Source organism: Strongylocentrotus purpuratus, unplaced genomic scaffold, assembly GCF_000002235.5.
Source record: "Strongylocentrotus purpuratus isolate Spur 01 unplaced genomic scaffold, Spur_5.0 spur5_scaffold_1, whole genome shotgun sequence".
NCBI lineage: Eukaryota > Metazoa > Echinodermata > Echinoidea > Camarodonta > Strongylocentrotidae > Strongylocentrotus > Strongylocentrotus purpuratus.
Window position 1 is genome coordinate 39,139,483 of NW_022145594.1, and position 18,227 is coordinate 39,157,709.

An 18,227-nucleotide genomic window follows, 5' to 3' on the forward strand; every position below is an offset into this window, starting at 1 on the left:
TATTTTTCATTCTGTTAAAACAAACTTTAAATGTTGATAATGCTCTTTTATAAAGTCAAATTTTCTGTAGGATTTAAGGCTGGCCAATGATTGTTACCTAATCTTTTGCACAACAAATCTTCGGGGTTTACAAATGAAAGTGACAGGAAAATTTCCCCACTCACCTTTCCGAACCTATTAAAGCAAAACCCTACAATACTATATAGTCCACCTATAAATGTTCAATCGAAAAACAACTAGAATTGCTATTTACCCAAGCAAGAGGTCGAGAACAAAATATTACTAGAGGAAAATAGTTACGTTGTTTCCATGTATCTTTCAAATTATTTACTTTTCCATATTTGTAATAATCATCATGCCTATGTATAGCTTAAACAAATTGTTCATGTACCATGTCAATGAATTTATCTAATAAATACCCCCAGAATACAATAACTACCTAACAATGGCGGAGTTTAACATTACTCACTGCTTCCAGATGCACTGGCTCCAGAACTCTGTTTTTCATTTGTAATCGTCACACATGCTGGCATTTTCGTGGTTGATATCATGACTTCACTCTGTTCTTTGCTGATGAAATTACCTAAAGAAGAAAGTTAAGCATTTATAATAATAATGTTGTTTACCCAGCGATTTCTCCCATCATCATCATCATCTTAATCGCCGTCGCGGTCGTCAATGCTGTTCTTCCTGGGGATCCTACTCATTAACTAATTCGTATTGCTATATGTAAAACCTTGTTTGACTCGTTATATGGTAAAGATAATTGGAAATGTACGTATATATTTTCTGCAATTTCTTATAAGGCAGCTGAAGGTAGCCTAGTGGAAATGATACCGTCTTCAAGATTTTTAGGTGTATGAAAATGCTTTTGATGACGTTTAAGATTAGGTAAACCAAGTGGAAGGACTGAAGGACTGATCGCAGTGATAAACACAAACAATCTTTGTAATCATGAGTCTTCCATTACCCCCAAGATGGAGTATGCCCTTTGACAACAGTAAAATATATTTCTAAGAATTAAGGTTATATAAACCAAAGGTTTATCACTATAAGTAAACTGATATCAAACACTACTCAGTTGTTTTCGAAAATAATCTCTCTCAAAATGAGTGATCACTGACGAGAAAACAGAAAGAGAATAGATTGATAATTAACTCTTTTCTTTTTTTAGATAACACTCTGGAATAAATTGCAATTCATTCGTGAACAAGTTATTATTGACATTGATCATTGACTCCTGGGCAGTAAAAAAATACGTTCTTCTTCATAATAATAATAATAATATTAATGATATTAATAATAATAATTATAACAATGACAATAATAATAATAATTTAATAGTGTTGTGTTGCAAGGGAAGCAATATCTGCTTTAATGTTGTTCTTCCTGAGTGTCCTGTAATTATTATTACCCAAGCAATTGCCTGGTACCCATTTACACCTGGGTGAAGAGTGACAAACTAATCCACTATACCACGACACCTTCGCAATCTTACGATACCGCCAAGAGAGTATACCTGCGATATCCTGGCGGTTGCACTGTTCTGCCGCTTGTCTCAATTTGCGCCTGATTTCGTAGTTACTGCACTTTTGATCCATCACCCACTCTTTGAGCATGCCGTTCGTCCTGAACATCTCGAGGTCTTCTTTATTCCTGGCAGCTATGGCGTCTTCAGAAACTTTCAAGGTGTTTCCAAGTTTCTGACAGTGTCGCTTGGTGATACTGAGAGCAAACTCCTTTAAGACCTCGTCTGTCAGTTCGCTCTTGTACTTATCATGGACTAGATATTTGAGAGAAGAAAAACTCCGTTCGGTATTTTATTTCACTGGTATAATTGATAGATATAATGTTTTAACATTAATATGCTAGGGGTGTTTTACAAAGATCCTAAGTCGAAATTAACTCTAAGTTGGACTTAAACATTATGGAGAGCCAATTAGTCTTAAAATACAATATATATTCAAAATCAAATATTCAAGTTTTTTATATTTTTCATAAATTCCACATCATGAACATGAAATCTCCTTGATAATAGAAAATATGAATGATTTGAATCAACATTTTATGCCTTTTAAAGTAACTTTTACAAAATATTTTCAGAGATGCTAACAGCTTTCCATAATTGTTAAATTCATCTTAGGATCTGTGTGAAACACCCCACTGATATTGATACAATTCCATATCTTGGCTATACATATATGTAATAAATAAACATAATTTCTAAGAATACATAATTTTTACTTCGAACTGTTCTAACGAACCAAGAAGATTATTTTCAGCACTTCTTGCTCTTCAACAAATTTATTGAAGGAATGCAGCCTCCCATATACTGCTACTCCTATATTTCGTTTGGAAAGAGCAAGTTAGTAACATTTTCTCCATTCTTTCTTTTCCCTAATGTCCTCAAATGACGGATCGTAAACAAAGTACATTTCAATACTACAATTTGAAAAGATTCTGTAATAATGACTGCAATTTTCTATTTAAAAAAAACTCATTATGATTAAACTTCAATTATATATGTAGAAGAAATTAATAATAATTAAAATAATATCTTATATTTTTATAGCGCACATTCCGCCACGCAAGATGCTCTAGACGTTCCAATACTATGCCGAAAAAACCCCTAAACCCCCTCCCCCCCCCCCCCTTTTGAGTTTTTTGTTGTTTTTTTATAAAAAATAAAGAAAAATAAAAAAAGATATGCCAATGGCTGACCTAAAAAAGATGACCTATTTTCAAATTTCGAGACCAAAAAAAAAAAAAAAAAAAAAAGTGTCCTCTTACCCCCCCCCCCCCCTTGAAAAAATCCTGCGTACGCCCCTGGCTACCGTCATACACTTTCCACTTAGGTGTTAAATGTAGAAGAATACGTACTCTGGAAGAATGTCTTGGCCAGTTGGTGATACACAAGCTTATCACTTTCATTTGCCCGTCGCCCTGCTTCCTCTAACGCCAGGCAAGCTTGAACCATTCGGTTTGGTGGCAGTGTTTCTGCTCCCAGGTCTACATCTTCTGATCCTGCAGTATACATCGGTGTTCGTTCATAGCTATCACCTGCATGTTGGTTTGTTTGCAGTTTCCGACAGCACCATATCCCTCGGGACGATGGTTGCCTGGTTGGTTAATCACAGTTGGTATTAGTGACAGCAGGTCTGAGTGACAGTTTACATGTATCTCATTCTAAATTCTGATTATTGTGTGTTGATTTTATAGAATGTGATTATTGCATTTCGATTGTCATTTTTCAGTTTTTACAAGCTTTGTATAAATAATGTCTTGATTTTTGAGTACCTTAGGTGGTATTATAGGAAGGTATGTGCCCTACTCATCTAAAAGTCTGATTCTTATTCTAATTCTTAGATTGTATTATAGGGAGATTGACGCGCTATACTAAACAAAAATTCAAATTCTTGCCTTGTTTTCACAGTTTCGCCTTCTTTTTCCGGGTTCGGTGACATCGACTTCTCTTTCCACGTCTTCATCAATTGTAAGTCGTTCTTAATAACATCGCTTCTTGAGTTTCCAGAAGTTTGAGTATCTCCTGGCAACATGGTTATTTTCTCGTTGCGAGAATATAATGCTCGTAATACGGGCTTTACTGTCTCCTTGCAACTCTGGACGTGCCAGCAAATGTGTTCCAAATCATGGTCGTCAAGAGAGACCATCTTGTCTGTACGGGCACGGAAATCTGACCAAAAAAAAAACAGTGATCGGAGATGGTTAGGCCTACTACACGTGTATGCTACAGCTTTAAATATCAGTGTAATATCATTCTGTAATGAGATTTCTTTTTGCCACTTATTAGATCCGCCTATTTGATCAAAAAGGAATCAACAGGGAGTAAACATGGCCTACTAATTCAGTTAACCCTGCCCTGGGTCTATTAAACTCACGCTTTGCACAGAGAAACTGAGACCTCAAACTAACTCCCTTCATGGTCAACCTAATCTGATCAAAAACTCGAGCTCAACGTATACGGGCATCAGAACATTTTATATATATATAGAGTACCGAAGTGTGACGTCATACTGGCCAAGTTGTAAAGGTACCCGGTTCAAAACAATGTTGTGCTAAGCAATGGCGTGGTGATCACATGAGCCCCAAACACCGAATGTGCCCTGCTCCAGCCCAATGCTTAAATAATTTCGCCACGAACCTCACGTGCAGGCTCTTTAGTTAAGAACCAGTATCCTGGACGTCCAACGAATATTTCGATACTCCATTTGGTTGCCTGCGATAATATCATAACAAAAATATGCACCTTTAATTTTCTCTGGATCCTCTATGGCTGCATATAGCCGCGTCCTGACATCTCCTGTGCATTTATCCTTCCATTCACATAATTCGCTGTACAGGTCTGCCTGTGAGCGCTCGGGGTGATGTTCTGATTCTCTTTCGGGCCCCACCAGCTTGTTCACGATACCGTCCGCTTCAACAATGTTGCACATTTCGACAAGCTCCCAAAGTTCCAAATATGAAACAGGCCCTGAAACAAAATTATGGATGCCTTAAGTATCGTATAAGCAATACAAACGTTCTGTGTAAAAACCAGAGTAGGAGTTAAACATTTTACACTACGTAAACAAAGTTTAAAGTGTATCCAAACATTAAATAACCATAGAGTCAATCGGTACAGAGCGTTTAATGAGAAGACTGAGTTCTGGAAAAAGTGACAAATCATTTGTGAGCATTTATTTGGTGATTTGGAATACTTCCCAGGGAGTGGAGCGTGTGCACTATCATGTGCGGATTGGCAGTTGAATCCAATGTCTAGTGTATTATTACAATGTAGAAACCCTAATAAATAAGTAGTATTCATCCTATTCAAATGTGACTGTTATTATTAGTAGTAGTAGTATTTATTATTATCGTTATCACTATTATCACATTATACGCCTACTAAATGATCCGTTGTGATGTTGAGAGAGAATTGCAAACACATTTACCTTTATTTTTTGTCTGAGATGACTTCAACCACTTACAAATGTTCTTTCTTCCTCTCCAAATGAAGACTGCAACTACGTTAAGAGATATAAATATGTTTGATGTTATTCATATTTCCATATACAGGAAGCACACACACATACACACATACACACATACACTCGCAACCAAATTTTACATATGTATACATATAATTATAAACCAATGAACGAATCAGTAAAGTAAAACATATAAGATATTTTGATAAACTGGCTTAATAAAAGCTAAACATTTCAAGGGTCAAAATCCTTCATAATGCTCTAGATCGAAGATTTAAGACTTTAGTCATCATAACAACACCACCACCATCTCCCATCTGTCAACTGGTGTGCCATTTTGTTTTCTTTCGCCATCAAAATTAGATTACTATTGATTGTTTAAGAAAGAAGCAAAATATTAAATATTCATCTGTAGCCTCAAAGTTTAACTTTATTCTGTACTTTATGTACATTTATTTTGATGAAAATAGACCTTCAATAAAACTGAAATTAAATTTAGCTACAGGGTGGGAAAGGTGAGTGGTGTAGCTCCTGTGAATAACTTGTCGTTGTTATGATGATAATCATTCATATGTACGCACTCTGTTTTAATGTTTTTGTTTATATTATCATCATTATTTATTGTAGTTATTTTAGGAGACCGAAGGTGAACAGATCAACCTTGTCTTGAGATTTGAAGCGAGTGATCCCTCGATCTTCATTTCAATTTCAATATTTCATTTTTCTAGAAAAGTCCTTGTAAAATAGTTTAGGGTTTTGTTTTGTTATGTGTTTTGATGTTTGTATTTCATATCTCATGATCGTAGATAAAACAAAACCAAACCATTCATCATGCTCATTGCGTTTAGTTGAATAAAAGAAATCAACTTACGTATTATGATGAGGATTATCACGGATAAGGCACATACGGTGGAGATGATAATCACTGCAAATAAACAAAAATATTGTTTAGAAAAAACATGAGTGATTTACTGTTTTTTAATTTAAAAAACAATAGCTCTAGACGCTTGTTCAAATTAGCCAAAAAACTGACACATTATACTGCGACATATGTGACGGAGCCAAATAAACAATATTTTTAATTTCGAGGCAAAATTATAAGGTCATGAATTACATCGAAAAATAGTAATTGACTTTATCCTAATTATTTATAAAATGTAATTGTCTTCTAAAATAAAGCAAGAGTGTTCAGCTTTCCGGCAATTCATTTAAGAACAAAATTCGGCATGAATGGAAGAATTATCATGCTGAACCCTCAACAACCCTTTCCAAATCTTTTTCCCACTTAAATGAAAATTTACCGTCGTTGACCAATAATCTGTGTCTTAAAAATGTCATCTGCTGTAGTTATTTCACGAATATAAAAATTAGTGTTAATAAATGAATCAGTAAACAACCATGTATAGAAAAAAAAACTTTCTTGATATGCATTTCACTTTTGGTATAACGAGGAACACTGTATATTGGCGACAACTCTTGACTTTCATACGAAAATCGAGTTTGATAACTGCTCTCTTCATTTACCTCTTACCCCCTCTCTACCCAGGGGTATAGAATTAGTACCTGAGAATGTTGGGGTGGTTTTATTGCAGGGCCCTACTTTTAGGACCATAGAACCCAAAAGATTGGGAAAGGTCATTATCATCATCATTAATACCATACCTGTCTTGGGTTTGTTGGTAGGTTTGGGAGGGAAGACTGTGTAATTCTTTGTCGTGACGGCTTCAATGGTTGTTACAATTGGTGCTGTATTCACAGTGACGCTCGTGATTGCCTGTCTTCGTGTAGTGGTGGGCAGGATGGCGACACAGACGTAAGGATCAGCGCTTGGCGTTGCGTCGATAGCCACAGTCACATCCTCTGTCAAGCCGTCAGGGTTGGTTGATCTTTGGGGTGCCTGGAGGGGGACGGTTGTGCCCCCTAGGGTCCAAGACAGTGAGACCACACCTCTGGGCGCTCCCATCGTTCGGCATGTCAGTTCGGTAGAGTCCGCACCTGTCTCTTGTGTGAGGATGCATGATTCTGTTCCCCTGCCGTCTGCTCCTGTTGGGCATTGGTCTATAGTTGGGAAGGGGTCTTGGGGTGGGGCTGTGAATCAGATGAAGAACACCAAGAATAAAAGTGAGAAACGTTAATATGCACTCCTTGTTCGGGATTGCAGTGCCGTAGAATCCGCATCAATTTGTCTCGAGTGGTGCATGGTTATGTTGCAGTTTAACCCAGACATATCAGGCATTGGTATATCATCGAGAAGTTTTAGGAACAACAACAAAAAGTGGGAATATGTTAATACACACTCATAACAAAATCGAGTAAGCTTTCCACTACAATTCTCATTTATTTTGTATCAATAAACAATGACATACAAATTAAACTTAAGACATGACGCACAAAGTGAGAGTGACATTGTACAGGAAGTGAGTGTGAACAGTGGAAACAGTGCATTTGAATATAATGGCCTCCAGGCCTTCACAACTTGATTGGTGACGTTATGACCGTTCCTGGAACCCGTTTCACAAAGCTTTTTTCAATGGCAACTGACTAAAATCAGTTACAACTCTGCTGATAACCAATCAGAAGCAAGGATTTCAGTAGATTATAACGAAAACTGCCATTTGTCACTACTGACAAGTTTTGTGAAATGGGGCCCAGTGCAACAGGTATAAGGCTTACTTTTAACCGTTGCCTCTGTGTAGTTCCGGAGAATGAATCCATTGAAGTTGGAGATCCTGCATATGTATCGTCCTGCATCATCGTCCGTGACATTATGGATCACCAGGGAGAAGTCTTCGGTAAGGTTGTACTTGCCAGACACGTAACCTGACCCACTGACAACACGTGGAGGTGGGTACCACGTGACCAGGTTTGTACCTGTCGTCAAATCAGCTCCTGTGATTCAGTGTCACGTGATCAAAGTAAATTATGGAAAGGTCATTGCAATGTGAGAGAACAAGTCAACATTAGTTTGAGAATATGGTTGGTAAGAGATGGACAGACTGCATCAAGGCGGACTGCAAAAACAGACAAGTCGACTCCCTGACTAAAGCCACTAGGGTAACAGAAGACAGGAAGGGGTGGCAAGCCATGGTGAAACAGAAGCCATCATACATCCCAGTGATGGTGTGGACGGCTTAAGTCAAGTAAGTCAATATGTTTTTATTTCACTGGTTTGATGTCAATGCTTGTACTTCAGCAACTTACGGAGGACATGATAATAATGATAGCACATTGACATGGTTTCGAACCTGGGACCTACCGGTCACGAGACTACTGTTCAACCACTGAGCCATCATGCCTCCCTTATTGTGAGAGAATAAGATTTTCTGTAATGCCGAAAAGAAATGTTGGCATCCGTTAAAATGTCGATTAATACAGTAGAAAGGGGGTGTTCTTTCCTCAAAACGTTTAGGCACCGTACATCGAATTGATTTGTGAGAAAATATTATAGTAATGACTTGTTGTGAAAGAATATCATATTAACGTTAATAATGATACCCACTATTACAATTACTACTGCCACCACTAGAGGCCGTTTTCTTGAAAAACCACTAATTACGATTTAACGTCGAGTGTGGCAAATGTAGTTTCATGTCTTGTCAAAGGACGTCTGTGCTTCGGCAGGGATATCTTGAGGTTGACAGTCCGGTGAATTTTCAAGGGGACATCAATACCGGTTTTGTTCGTACTTTGTTTTCTTTTTTTGTAATGACCTATAATCTAAACAATTAACACACATATGATTACATGACAATTGTTCTCACGTTACCTTTAAGCCAGAAAACAGCCAACGGTGCACCGTTGAATCGGCATTGTAGCATCCCATCGTATCCTCGAAGAAAAACAGGTCTGATATCGACTATTACCTTGTTCTCGGGTATTTCTACGAAACAACAGAATGTGAAATTTATTATTTTCAAAATTATATCGAGAATTTTTATAACAAAACTTCAACTATATTGTGACGGCTGAAGTCGTGCGTACAGTTATTTTTTTGCAAACTTGAATTAGACAGCTACGTGAATATATGCTTTTGATAAGACATGGGTCTTGTTGTCAGTAATGTCTACACCATTATTTCTTTCTAAATTGTCTGCGCTTTCCATTGACCCACATTACTAACCAACCAGGATGGTGGCCGTATTGATTTTTTGTTAAATATGCATGGCGGCCTCTAAGGGCGGTTTGCTTAGCGAGTTAAAGAAACATAATGGAATTGGCTAGAGAAATGGAGCAAATTTGTTGCCTCTTTTACACATCATATCCTGATTATCCCCCTATAGGCTTTAAAAAGACCCCCTAGGTGGCCATGGCATATGATGATACATCCTAGAAATGCCAATCCGGTCAGTAAATGGCCTTTATAGTGGCCTCATGATGCGATACTAGCATTTTATCGAATAAGACAGTAGTAGCGTCATAACAGGATTACTTTACCCTTAAAAACATTTTAAAGGCACAACATTCCATTGTCATATCCATCATTTATTCGAAAGTACCTTTAGCTTAGACGGTGGGTATGTGATTGAATGTTGACAAAATGGCGGCACCAGCCACCAGGAGTCCATCAAACAGTCAAAACAAAATATGAATCAGATTTCTCTTTACTTGTAAACGCAATAATAATAGAAACCTTTATTATTCAAGTCCTATCTCTTTTTTTAAATGACTTTCAGGTCAAATACCAACAAATTCGATTTTTAACCGAATCAATGCCCCAGGGGGCCCTTCTTGATATCAAATCTATGAAGTAACATCCGAATCAGATTCTCTGTACCTGTTAACTTAAAAAATGTTTTTAAAAATTGAGATAGCAATTTTCGTTTTGGAAATTCTTGAATGTAAACCTATTGTGGCGGCCATATTGGATTTTACCAAAATGACGGTGACAGGAAGCGCCCTTCTTCACATCAAATCAATGGAATAACATCAGAATCTGACTCCCTGTTCCTGAAAACCCCATAATAATAGAAATCTCATTAATGCAATAATCTATGAGCTCAAATGTCGGATATTTTATATTTGACCAAAATGGTTGCCCGTCGAATATCAAAATAGGATGATACGGTCGTCATCTGGACCAAATTCGGTGCTTTTATGACAATCTGCACCAAAAAGTCCCTAATTGTAACATATCCCACTATAAACCGCATCTTGTATCGACCACACTAATTTCCTGCCTATGCAATTATGTGGGAATTCACATCGGTTGTTTACTCACATACTAATTTAGCAGCGTAGTTTAATACACTTTGGCCCGAATTCACAAAGGAGGTTTGTCGACAAACCTTGGTTTTCGTACGTCATATGACGCGTTTTACGCGTTTTTTACAAACCTGGTTTGTAAAGAACAAAAGGAGGTTTGGCGAAACAAAAGGAGGTTTGAGCTCAAACCTTGGTCTGAGCTCAAACCTTGCTTTGTGAATTCGGCCCTATGTTTACCAAACTTTGCATGAGAGAGTCATGACAATTTATGAGCTATTTCCAAAAGTCTACGCATGACTTGTAATTACCGCTTTGTGGCCAGGTGACATAGCAAAACCTTTATTTATGAGGTCTATGTTCCATCCCCTATGACTTTTCACCCCCCCCCCCCCCCATTTCGCTCTATACAGAATTATGACTTAGTTTGACAGACATTAGCACCGAACAAGAAAATACTATTATCATTTTTTTTATACTCTTTCTCTCTCTCTTTCTCTCTCTTTCTCTCTCTCTCGAAATTCTTTTCCCTCCTCCTCTCTTCTCCACATTTCTTTTCTCTTCTCATCTTTGTTATTCTTTTTCTTCTTCCTCCTTTCCCCTTAACTTACCCCCCCCCCCTCCCCCTCACACTACAACTCTCCCCCCCCCCCCCCCCCCTCCCTACCCCCTTCTTTCGCTTTCTCCTCTGCTGGCTTTGTCAAACAACTGGCTCACCTTATGTTACTAATTTAACAACAGAATATTTACACATGGATTCTATATATTGGCATATAATGTGGAAAGGGACCATATGCATGCCAGTATGGTTCGTAGAATTTTGGTTAAATACATGTGAATAAATACACTGGCACATCAATGTAATATTTCATGGGAAAATGGAAATTCAATAAGTCATAATTTCCCACGTTTTCCAAACGGGTAAACTCGAATGCTATTCTCATGTTTCACTGTTTCGTGACTACTCGGCATGAAAATGTACCAGCAATATGCAATAAAATTCACTTCAAAAGGCTTGATAGATAAATACACTGCCATGATCATAGTACTAGTATTAGGCCTATGGGTCCAGATTAAATTTCTACTTTGAAGAGCTAGTGCAGGACGAATATCAGCATTATGTGAATGTCTCTATTCAGTGACTGTACATTTTATTTAGATTTTGCAGTCCATACCAAAGTACTTGATACAGCATGAAAAAACAGAGTGTTACATTGGACAATGTATGTATGTAAGGAAATGTAGTCCGTTTTCTCTAGACGACATACAAACGAATCACGTGAAAATGGTCAATGAGAACACGCCATTACTTTCACTTTTAACATTCGTTATAGTGTATACTGTTGCGCATTAGTTTGAATAAATTGTTTTTCACTCGTTTTAATGAAATGCGTGTGACTATCAGGTACATAGCCAGAGTTTGATGTTTTTTTTTTGGGGGGGGGGGCACCTACATGTAATCGATCGAGGTAAAAAAAAAAGGGGTAAAAAAAAGTTCAACCGATCTTGGAAATTTTGGAGGGCACGTGCCCCCCCCCCCCCTTGCCCCCAAATTTGACTCCGACTTTACGGGCAACAGTGTAGTTAACACTCAGGCAGCCTAAGCATAGACAAACAACTCGCGAGAATGGTTAAGCCATATTCATTCTTATATTATCATATCATCGTTAATCATGCATGGGAACAACGACATGCTATGCAAACTTTCTGTATAATACAATAATGCTTGTTTGCGTATTAATGCAACAGCATTTACGGTCGTACAGATTACCGTATATATTTCCGTGTATCATTTTCTATTGCTTCACGCTTGAATCCAATTTCCCAATGCTCACCCCAACCCGGACAAAGAATCCAGATTTTGCCTCGTCACTATTTATGATTTCGCAATACACTTATTGTGGGAGACATAACACGTATTTATGTCCTGACAGAGTCGTTAATTGAGGAAGCTGGCAAGCATGAAATATATTCCGCTTTTTTTTCTTACAGATTTTTTATAAAATATTTTGAGGGACAAACGTTTATAATTGTGCTTGTCGATGCATAGTTTGGAATGAACCCAAAATTTTTGTTAAGCATTCGGACACATGACACCCCATACCCGCACCCCTCCCCCCAACCCTCCCACCTCATCATACAACATTTTACAAAGTCCTGAAGAATCATTCTATTGAAGCTATATCCCCAAAACTGTATTCATTTCGTTCTGAATAAACTGGCTGCACTTTAAATGATCCATTCCTTTAAACATGTTAAGCATGACGCAAGTCAGTATAATGTACATTGTAAATTATACGGAGCGATAATTTTCACACGCACACCTGATAATGGTAATAGAAAAATGTAAATCATATACTTGTCCTTCGAACAAGTTTTTATTATGATAATGACATTCGAAAATAGATATGGCCGTAAAATAATGATAAAAGTGACGGTAGGAAGAACTTATATAGCTATGCCATAACGTCGGTTCAAGCTCTGTTTATGACGACACCTTTTCTATATGTATGATTTTGTGTGACCATGATACAAAATTTATATAGATGACATATAAATGGAAATAAATGAACATCACATCAAATATTAGTTCATTGCATCTTTAATTCGTCAGTCACTAAAAGCGACCAAGAGCAGCCCAAATGCTTCAGGAGCAGCCAGCAGTCCAAGTTTCTCCGTGTTTTGCTGCTCTTTGCGGCTCTTGGTCATCCCTTGGCGGCTCTAGGCTCTTGACTGCTGTTGTATTATTTTAGTAGGACCGTTCACCGGATTTCTTCTCATCATTTTTTTTATTTATTACCAAGAAAATCAAATTATATTATATTTCACAGCATTGCAATAATTAAAGATTCGGTAAAAGGAGCCAACAAAAAGCAAGAACTGGTCAAGGTTATCCCCGTTCAATTTTATGACAAGAAATCAGTCATAGAGACGAGGTATAATGATCATTGAATGATAAGAAAACATTTACATTTGCACTAAAAAATGAAACATTTCCGTTGTCGTGTTGTTATCAAAAATAAATCAAGCATGGAGCACGACCTCAGATTTAATAATACAATTTAAAATACAAATATCATTTGGCACGCTGTTTATTGTGGAAATGTTGTTGGTATTATTGGTTACAGGGGTATATCATCATAATACTTACCAGACTCTGTGCGGACCATTGTCGCCATGAAGGCAATGATGACAATGACGAGCCATATTCGTTGTGTTATTCGGAAAGCCATTCTTGTTTCCATTATTATCTGTGATACATAAAGCGATATTATAATGCAAATGTCAAATTATGTAGATATTCAAAATAACATCCTGGTATCAGACAAGTCATGTGCATCGATGATACATATCAGTTACCACAATTAAAACAAACATCGTGATCATATTCATGATTAATTATTTTCATTACATTGTACAGTAAACATCTGAGAGCTATGTTTATGGTTTCGATCAAGATGACTGGTCAGTATTATTTTGATCACATTGTGAAAGGATCAGTGTCTGGAAGAGTTCGGAAATGGGAGATTGATTACCTACAGTGTATAGCAGAAAATAATAATAATGTTATTTATTGGAGAGGCTAACTACTAAAGCCGCCCATGATATATAATTATAGGGAATCCCCTGATAAATATCTGGCAGTGGGGTGCTGAATCACATGTGTTGCGGTTTATATTTAAACAAAAATGTTATAGCTGTATTGACATAAAGTGTTTATCAAAATTGACTCACTTGACGATTTTCCTTTCACTTTCACTGCTCTCCCTGGCCACTTAACAGTTTGGCAAGCCCCTAATAATTATCATGTGACTGATTATTTCATTTCATTTGATGAATGACAATAATTTTATAGCACATATAACATTAATCAGTGTACCCACGAGCTGCAATGGCGCTTCGAATATTAATATTATCCTATTACCTCAGATAAAAACTCCTGCAACCGTTGCCAACTCACATTAGGAGTAATCCTATAGGTACCCATTTATATCACCTGCGTCAAATGTAATGTGGCAAATGTCGAGTGTGGAAAATGTAGCTGTCTTTCCAAAGGGCATTGGTAAAATGACAGATACTTGAACGATACCCGTCAAGACTTATTCATAGACCATGCACAGCACCTCTTCATTATGAAGAAAAGGGGATAAACCGTCCCTTTCTAGCCAACTAATGTATACGTCCGAGTACAGGTCACATGATTCACACCCCCACTTCATAATGCAATACCACAGGTGCATGTGACTTCCTAATTCCTATAGGTAAGCATATACCTATTTTCAGACGGAAAAGTTTGATGAACCAATTACTCTACATTATTAACTAGCAATGAAAAGCGAAACTCTAACCTTTATATAGCAAAAAATTATACAGTAGTGAATGATGAAAACGTAATATTGTGGTCAAAGTCCAGAGACTGATATGGTTCTATTTACAGTAAAATACCCCAAAAATGGATGACATAAAGTAATGCATTGTACATGTACTAATAGTCATTCAATATCAACTAAAAACAAGAATGTGACTTAGTGCATTGAAATTTATACAATGTACTGGTGACCAAATAAAGCAACAAATTAAATCGAGTAGAATGGCGAAACCTTGAGTAAAAGGCAGAGCTTCAAGCCAGTCCAACATCAATGCACAACCTTGGGAAGAAACATAAATCCATGAATAAAAAGTGTATATATTATACATTCCTTCATCAGAATTTAAAGAAGATGTGATCACGACGCAAAGAACGTCAGTGTTTAGGATAGAGAGATTACAATGAGAGGACTGTGGATCACATGGTTCGTGGTTCGATACCCGCCGAGGCACTAATGTCCTTTGGCAAGACATTAATCTGTAGATGCCATTCTCCACCCAGATGATGTAAATGGGAACCCGACTGGGAAAAAAATTATCGAATGGCAGAGCGCCTTATCAGGGCCACTCGGGTGATACCGGAAGTAATAATAGTATAGTGCTTAAATACATTAGTATAGTAATCATGACTGCTTTGAGAGACATAGTTGTTTTTATACGCTCAAGGGGAGGTTACATTATTGTTATCATTTTGTTTGATCATTATTATCTTTACTATCATTATCATTATCATTATGACAGCTAAAATGGTCAGGCCTATATTTCTTTCTTTATGGAGAAAGGCATATCAAACAAACTAACTGTACTTGCGTTTTCTTCCTGTGGCGGACATTATTTAAAAAAAAATATGGTTAAACGACGAATATCTAAACATGACATTACGCGTTATCTCATGATGAGCTAGTAATTGTTATTTCAATATCATATGATACCGCATATCCAGATTGAAAGGTTAAAAACAGATTATGCGGTTATCAAGTATTTCCATTTGGGCTTTCAACATCCTCATTATTTTCAGTAAAACAAACAGAAACAATGTAAGGAAGTCATGTGAACTGTAAATGTCTGGAAACTGAAATCCCTGCATCTACTATATAAGTATGCGAATCTAAAATTCATTGATGTCAAAGTGTTCATTCCTATCTCTATCTCTCTCTCTCTCTATCTCTATCTCTATTACCCATATCTCTCCCATCCTCTCCATCTCTATCATTCCATTTCTCTCTGTTGTTTTTATTTTTGTGTTTGTTCTTTTTTTCCATTTGCGATCAGGATGGTATAAAGGTCACCCACTCAACCCAAAGCACACTGTTGGATTTAGGGGGCACAACTATCCTTCCCCTTTTGCAACAACTAACAACTCAAGTGGCATTAGAACCATATTAAGTGTTCAACCATTAATGTTGTGGAGTAAAATAGTACAATAATGCGAACTAAGTTCATTCATTCCAGGACACGTCAAATGTAGTCTACAGGCACAGACCCTAATTTGACACTTTATCAAAAAATCATTGTGCCTTGAGAGAAGTCTAGCCCAGCTACCTACTGGTTGTGTGTCAGGAGCAGTACAATACATGGCCTATGGTAGTCTTATAGTGCAGACTCACTTTTACGACTGACCAGGGTTTGTGCTTGCAGACTACGTCAAATGCGCCGTCAGTGAATGATACTACAGACAAAGGAAGAGGAACAACTATATATATTTGCAAACGTCTCCAAAATGAGTGTGTGTCGAGAGAGAGAGAGAGAGAGATAGAGAGAGATTCCATGTTACAACGTACCGCGTGTATTCAATTGATAAGTCAATATCGAATACGGTACAGGCAATTTTCACAGGTTTCATGGTTCACAGAGCAGACTATTTTTCATGCATGCAAATATCGAATACAAAATAAATGGGCAACATATAGCAGTACACTGGTGTTCGCCACTAGTAATATATAAATCTGACACAATCTCAGTGCCGGATCCAGGCTGCCCCCCCCCCCCTCCCCCCCCCCCCAAAAAAAAAACATCAGGATGGTGAAAAGTTCATCCACTCGACCCAGAGCACATTGTTGGATTTTATTAGGGGGGCACAACTAGTTTCCCCCTTTTGCAACAACTAACAAATCAAGTGGCATTATAGAACTCAACCCTTAAATGTTTTGGAGTAAAATGGCACAATGAATTGCGCCGAATGAATTGAACAATGCGAACTCGGTTCATTTCTAGGACACGTCAAAGAGGAAGAGGAACCACTAGATTTGCAAATATCTCCAAAATGAGTGAGAGAGAGAGAGAGAGAGAGAGAGATATCCCATGTCGAATACAGGCAATTTTAATAATTCACAGTTCAAAGAGCAGACTCATTTTCATGCATGCAAATATCGAATACAAAATAAATGGGCAAATATCATATAGCAGTACACTGGTGTTCGCCACTAGTAATATATAAATCTGACACAATCTCAGTGCCGGATCCAGGCGGCCCCCCCCCCCCCAAAAAAAAAAAAAAAAAAAAATTTAAAAAATTAGTGTATCATTATCCCTCCCCCCCCCCCACCACCCCCCCCCCCCCCCCCCCCCACCGCATATTCGTCTGATGATTCGCCGCAAAAAATATATTCTCTCAAATTGGGACTCGACCCTCGCCGTCGGCTGGATCCGCCCCTGCACAATCTGATATACATGGTGACGTGAGGGGGCGGCCGGGGCGCTTCAGTTTACTTAGACTTTAATAATCCTGTCTGAAAACAATAATATCAGTCAACTAACATTACAAAGATGTACATGAATACACTCCAATCTCACACAACTCACAGAATACACGTTAGCTCGTGACCCTTAGACCTACCAGATTCGTGATGGTGTTGAACTTGAAGACATACGGCAGCTATAGCTGATGTCACTTGTTTCAGACATGTATTTCCTCTGTAGAATTGAGCATTCAACCCTCGATCCGTCTCTAATGAACCTTCTCTACGATCGTATGTTGCTTATATTCTTCTCACTTTTGAAAAATGATGATCATCAAACAATGTCAAGTCTACTTTTTGAGCAACATCGATCCATACACCGATAGTAGAGTACTTGTATAGTATAGTAAATGCGAAAAGCCAACATAAAGTCAACATATCAATGTGTTACTATGGCGGTAGGGCCTACGTGGCGGGAATTCCCCGTTCCATAAACAACAGCTAGTGAGACTTTGACTTAAATATAAACAGGAACTGTTCATTGTTAATTGGCTTTCAGAATTGCCAAATATCGGGTTGAATTCAGCAAAATGAAATTCAAGAATGTCGGACTTCAATAAGGGGATTGGACAAGGGGGTACTTGGGGCGAAAAGATTCCCCCCGGTATATTACAATTCTAAAATGCAATGTATGTACTTATAGGCATAACAGCACAAATGACGGGAAAGTTGTAAATTACAATACATAGAATCGAACCAGGGGCACGGGCTTCCCGGCATTCAGAATCAATTAAAACAAAAGCGACAACAAAATGAGCAAAAGACAGACAAAATAGAAAATGCATGTCCCCTCAACCCGAAATGACTTTTCTCCTTAATGTTATAGACTAGAATAGATCTACTTCTTGTTTTAGAAGTTTAACTTCTATTCTTAATGACGGTCCTAGTAAAGTACAATATTTATTTATTGTTATCATTCAAAATATGAACTCAC

General features: G+C 37.6%; 1 protein-coding gene across 1 annotated transcript; it reads right to left on the reverse strand.

Annotated features, from left to right (window-relative positions):
• Window positions 1-461: 461 nt before the first annotated feature.
• On the reverse strand, window positions 462-17,624 carry LOC105439723. The gene is made up of 12 exons (XM_030978783.1): window positions 17,392-17,624; window positions 13,339-13,438; window positions 8,755-8,868; window positions 7,662-7,877; window positions 6,651-7,076; window positions 5,860-5,913; window positions 4,953-5,024; window positions 4,268-4,492; window positions 3,601-3,694; window positions 2,881-3,119; window positions 1,520-1,783; window positions 462-583 (listed from the first exon to the last, which is right to left on the reverse strand). Exons 2-12 carry the CDS (start codon window positions 13,430-13,432, stop codon window positions 462-464), a joined length of 1,920 nt encoding a protein of 639 aa, XP_030834643.1. The 5' UTR covers window positions 13,433-13,438; window positions 17,392-17,624.
• Window positions 17,625-18,227: the final 603 nt, after the last annotated feature.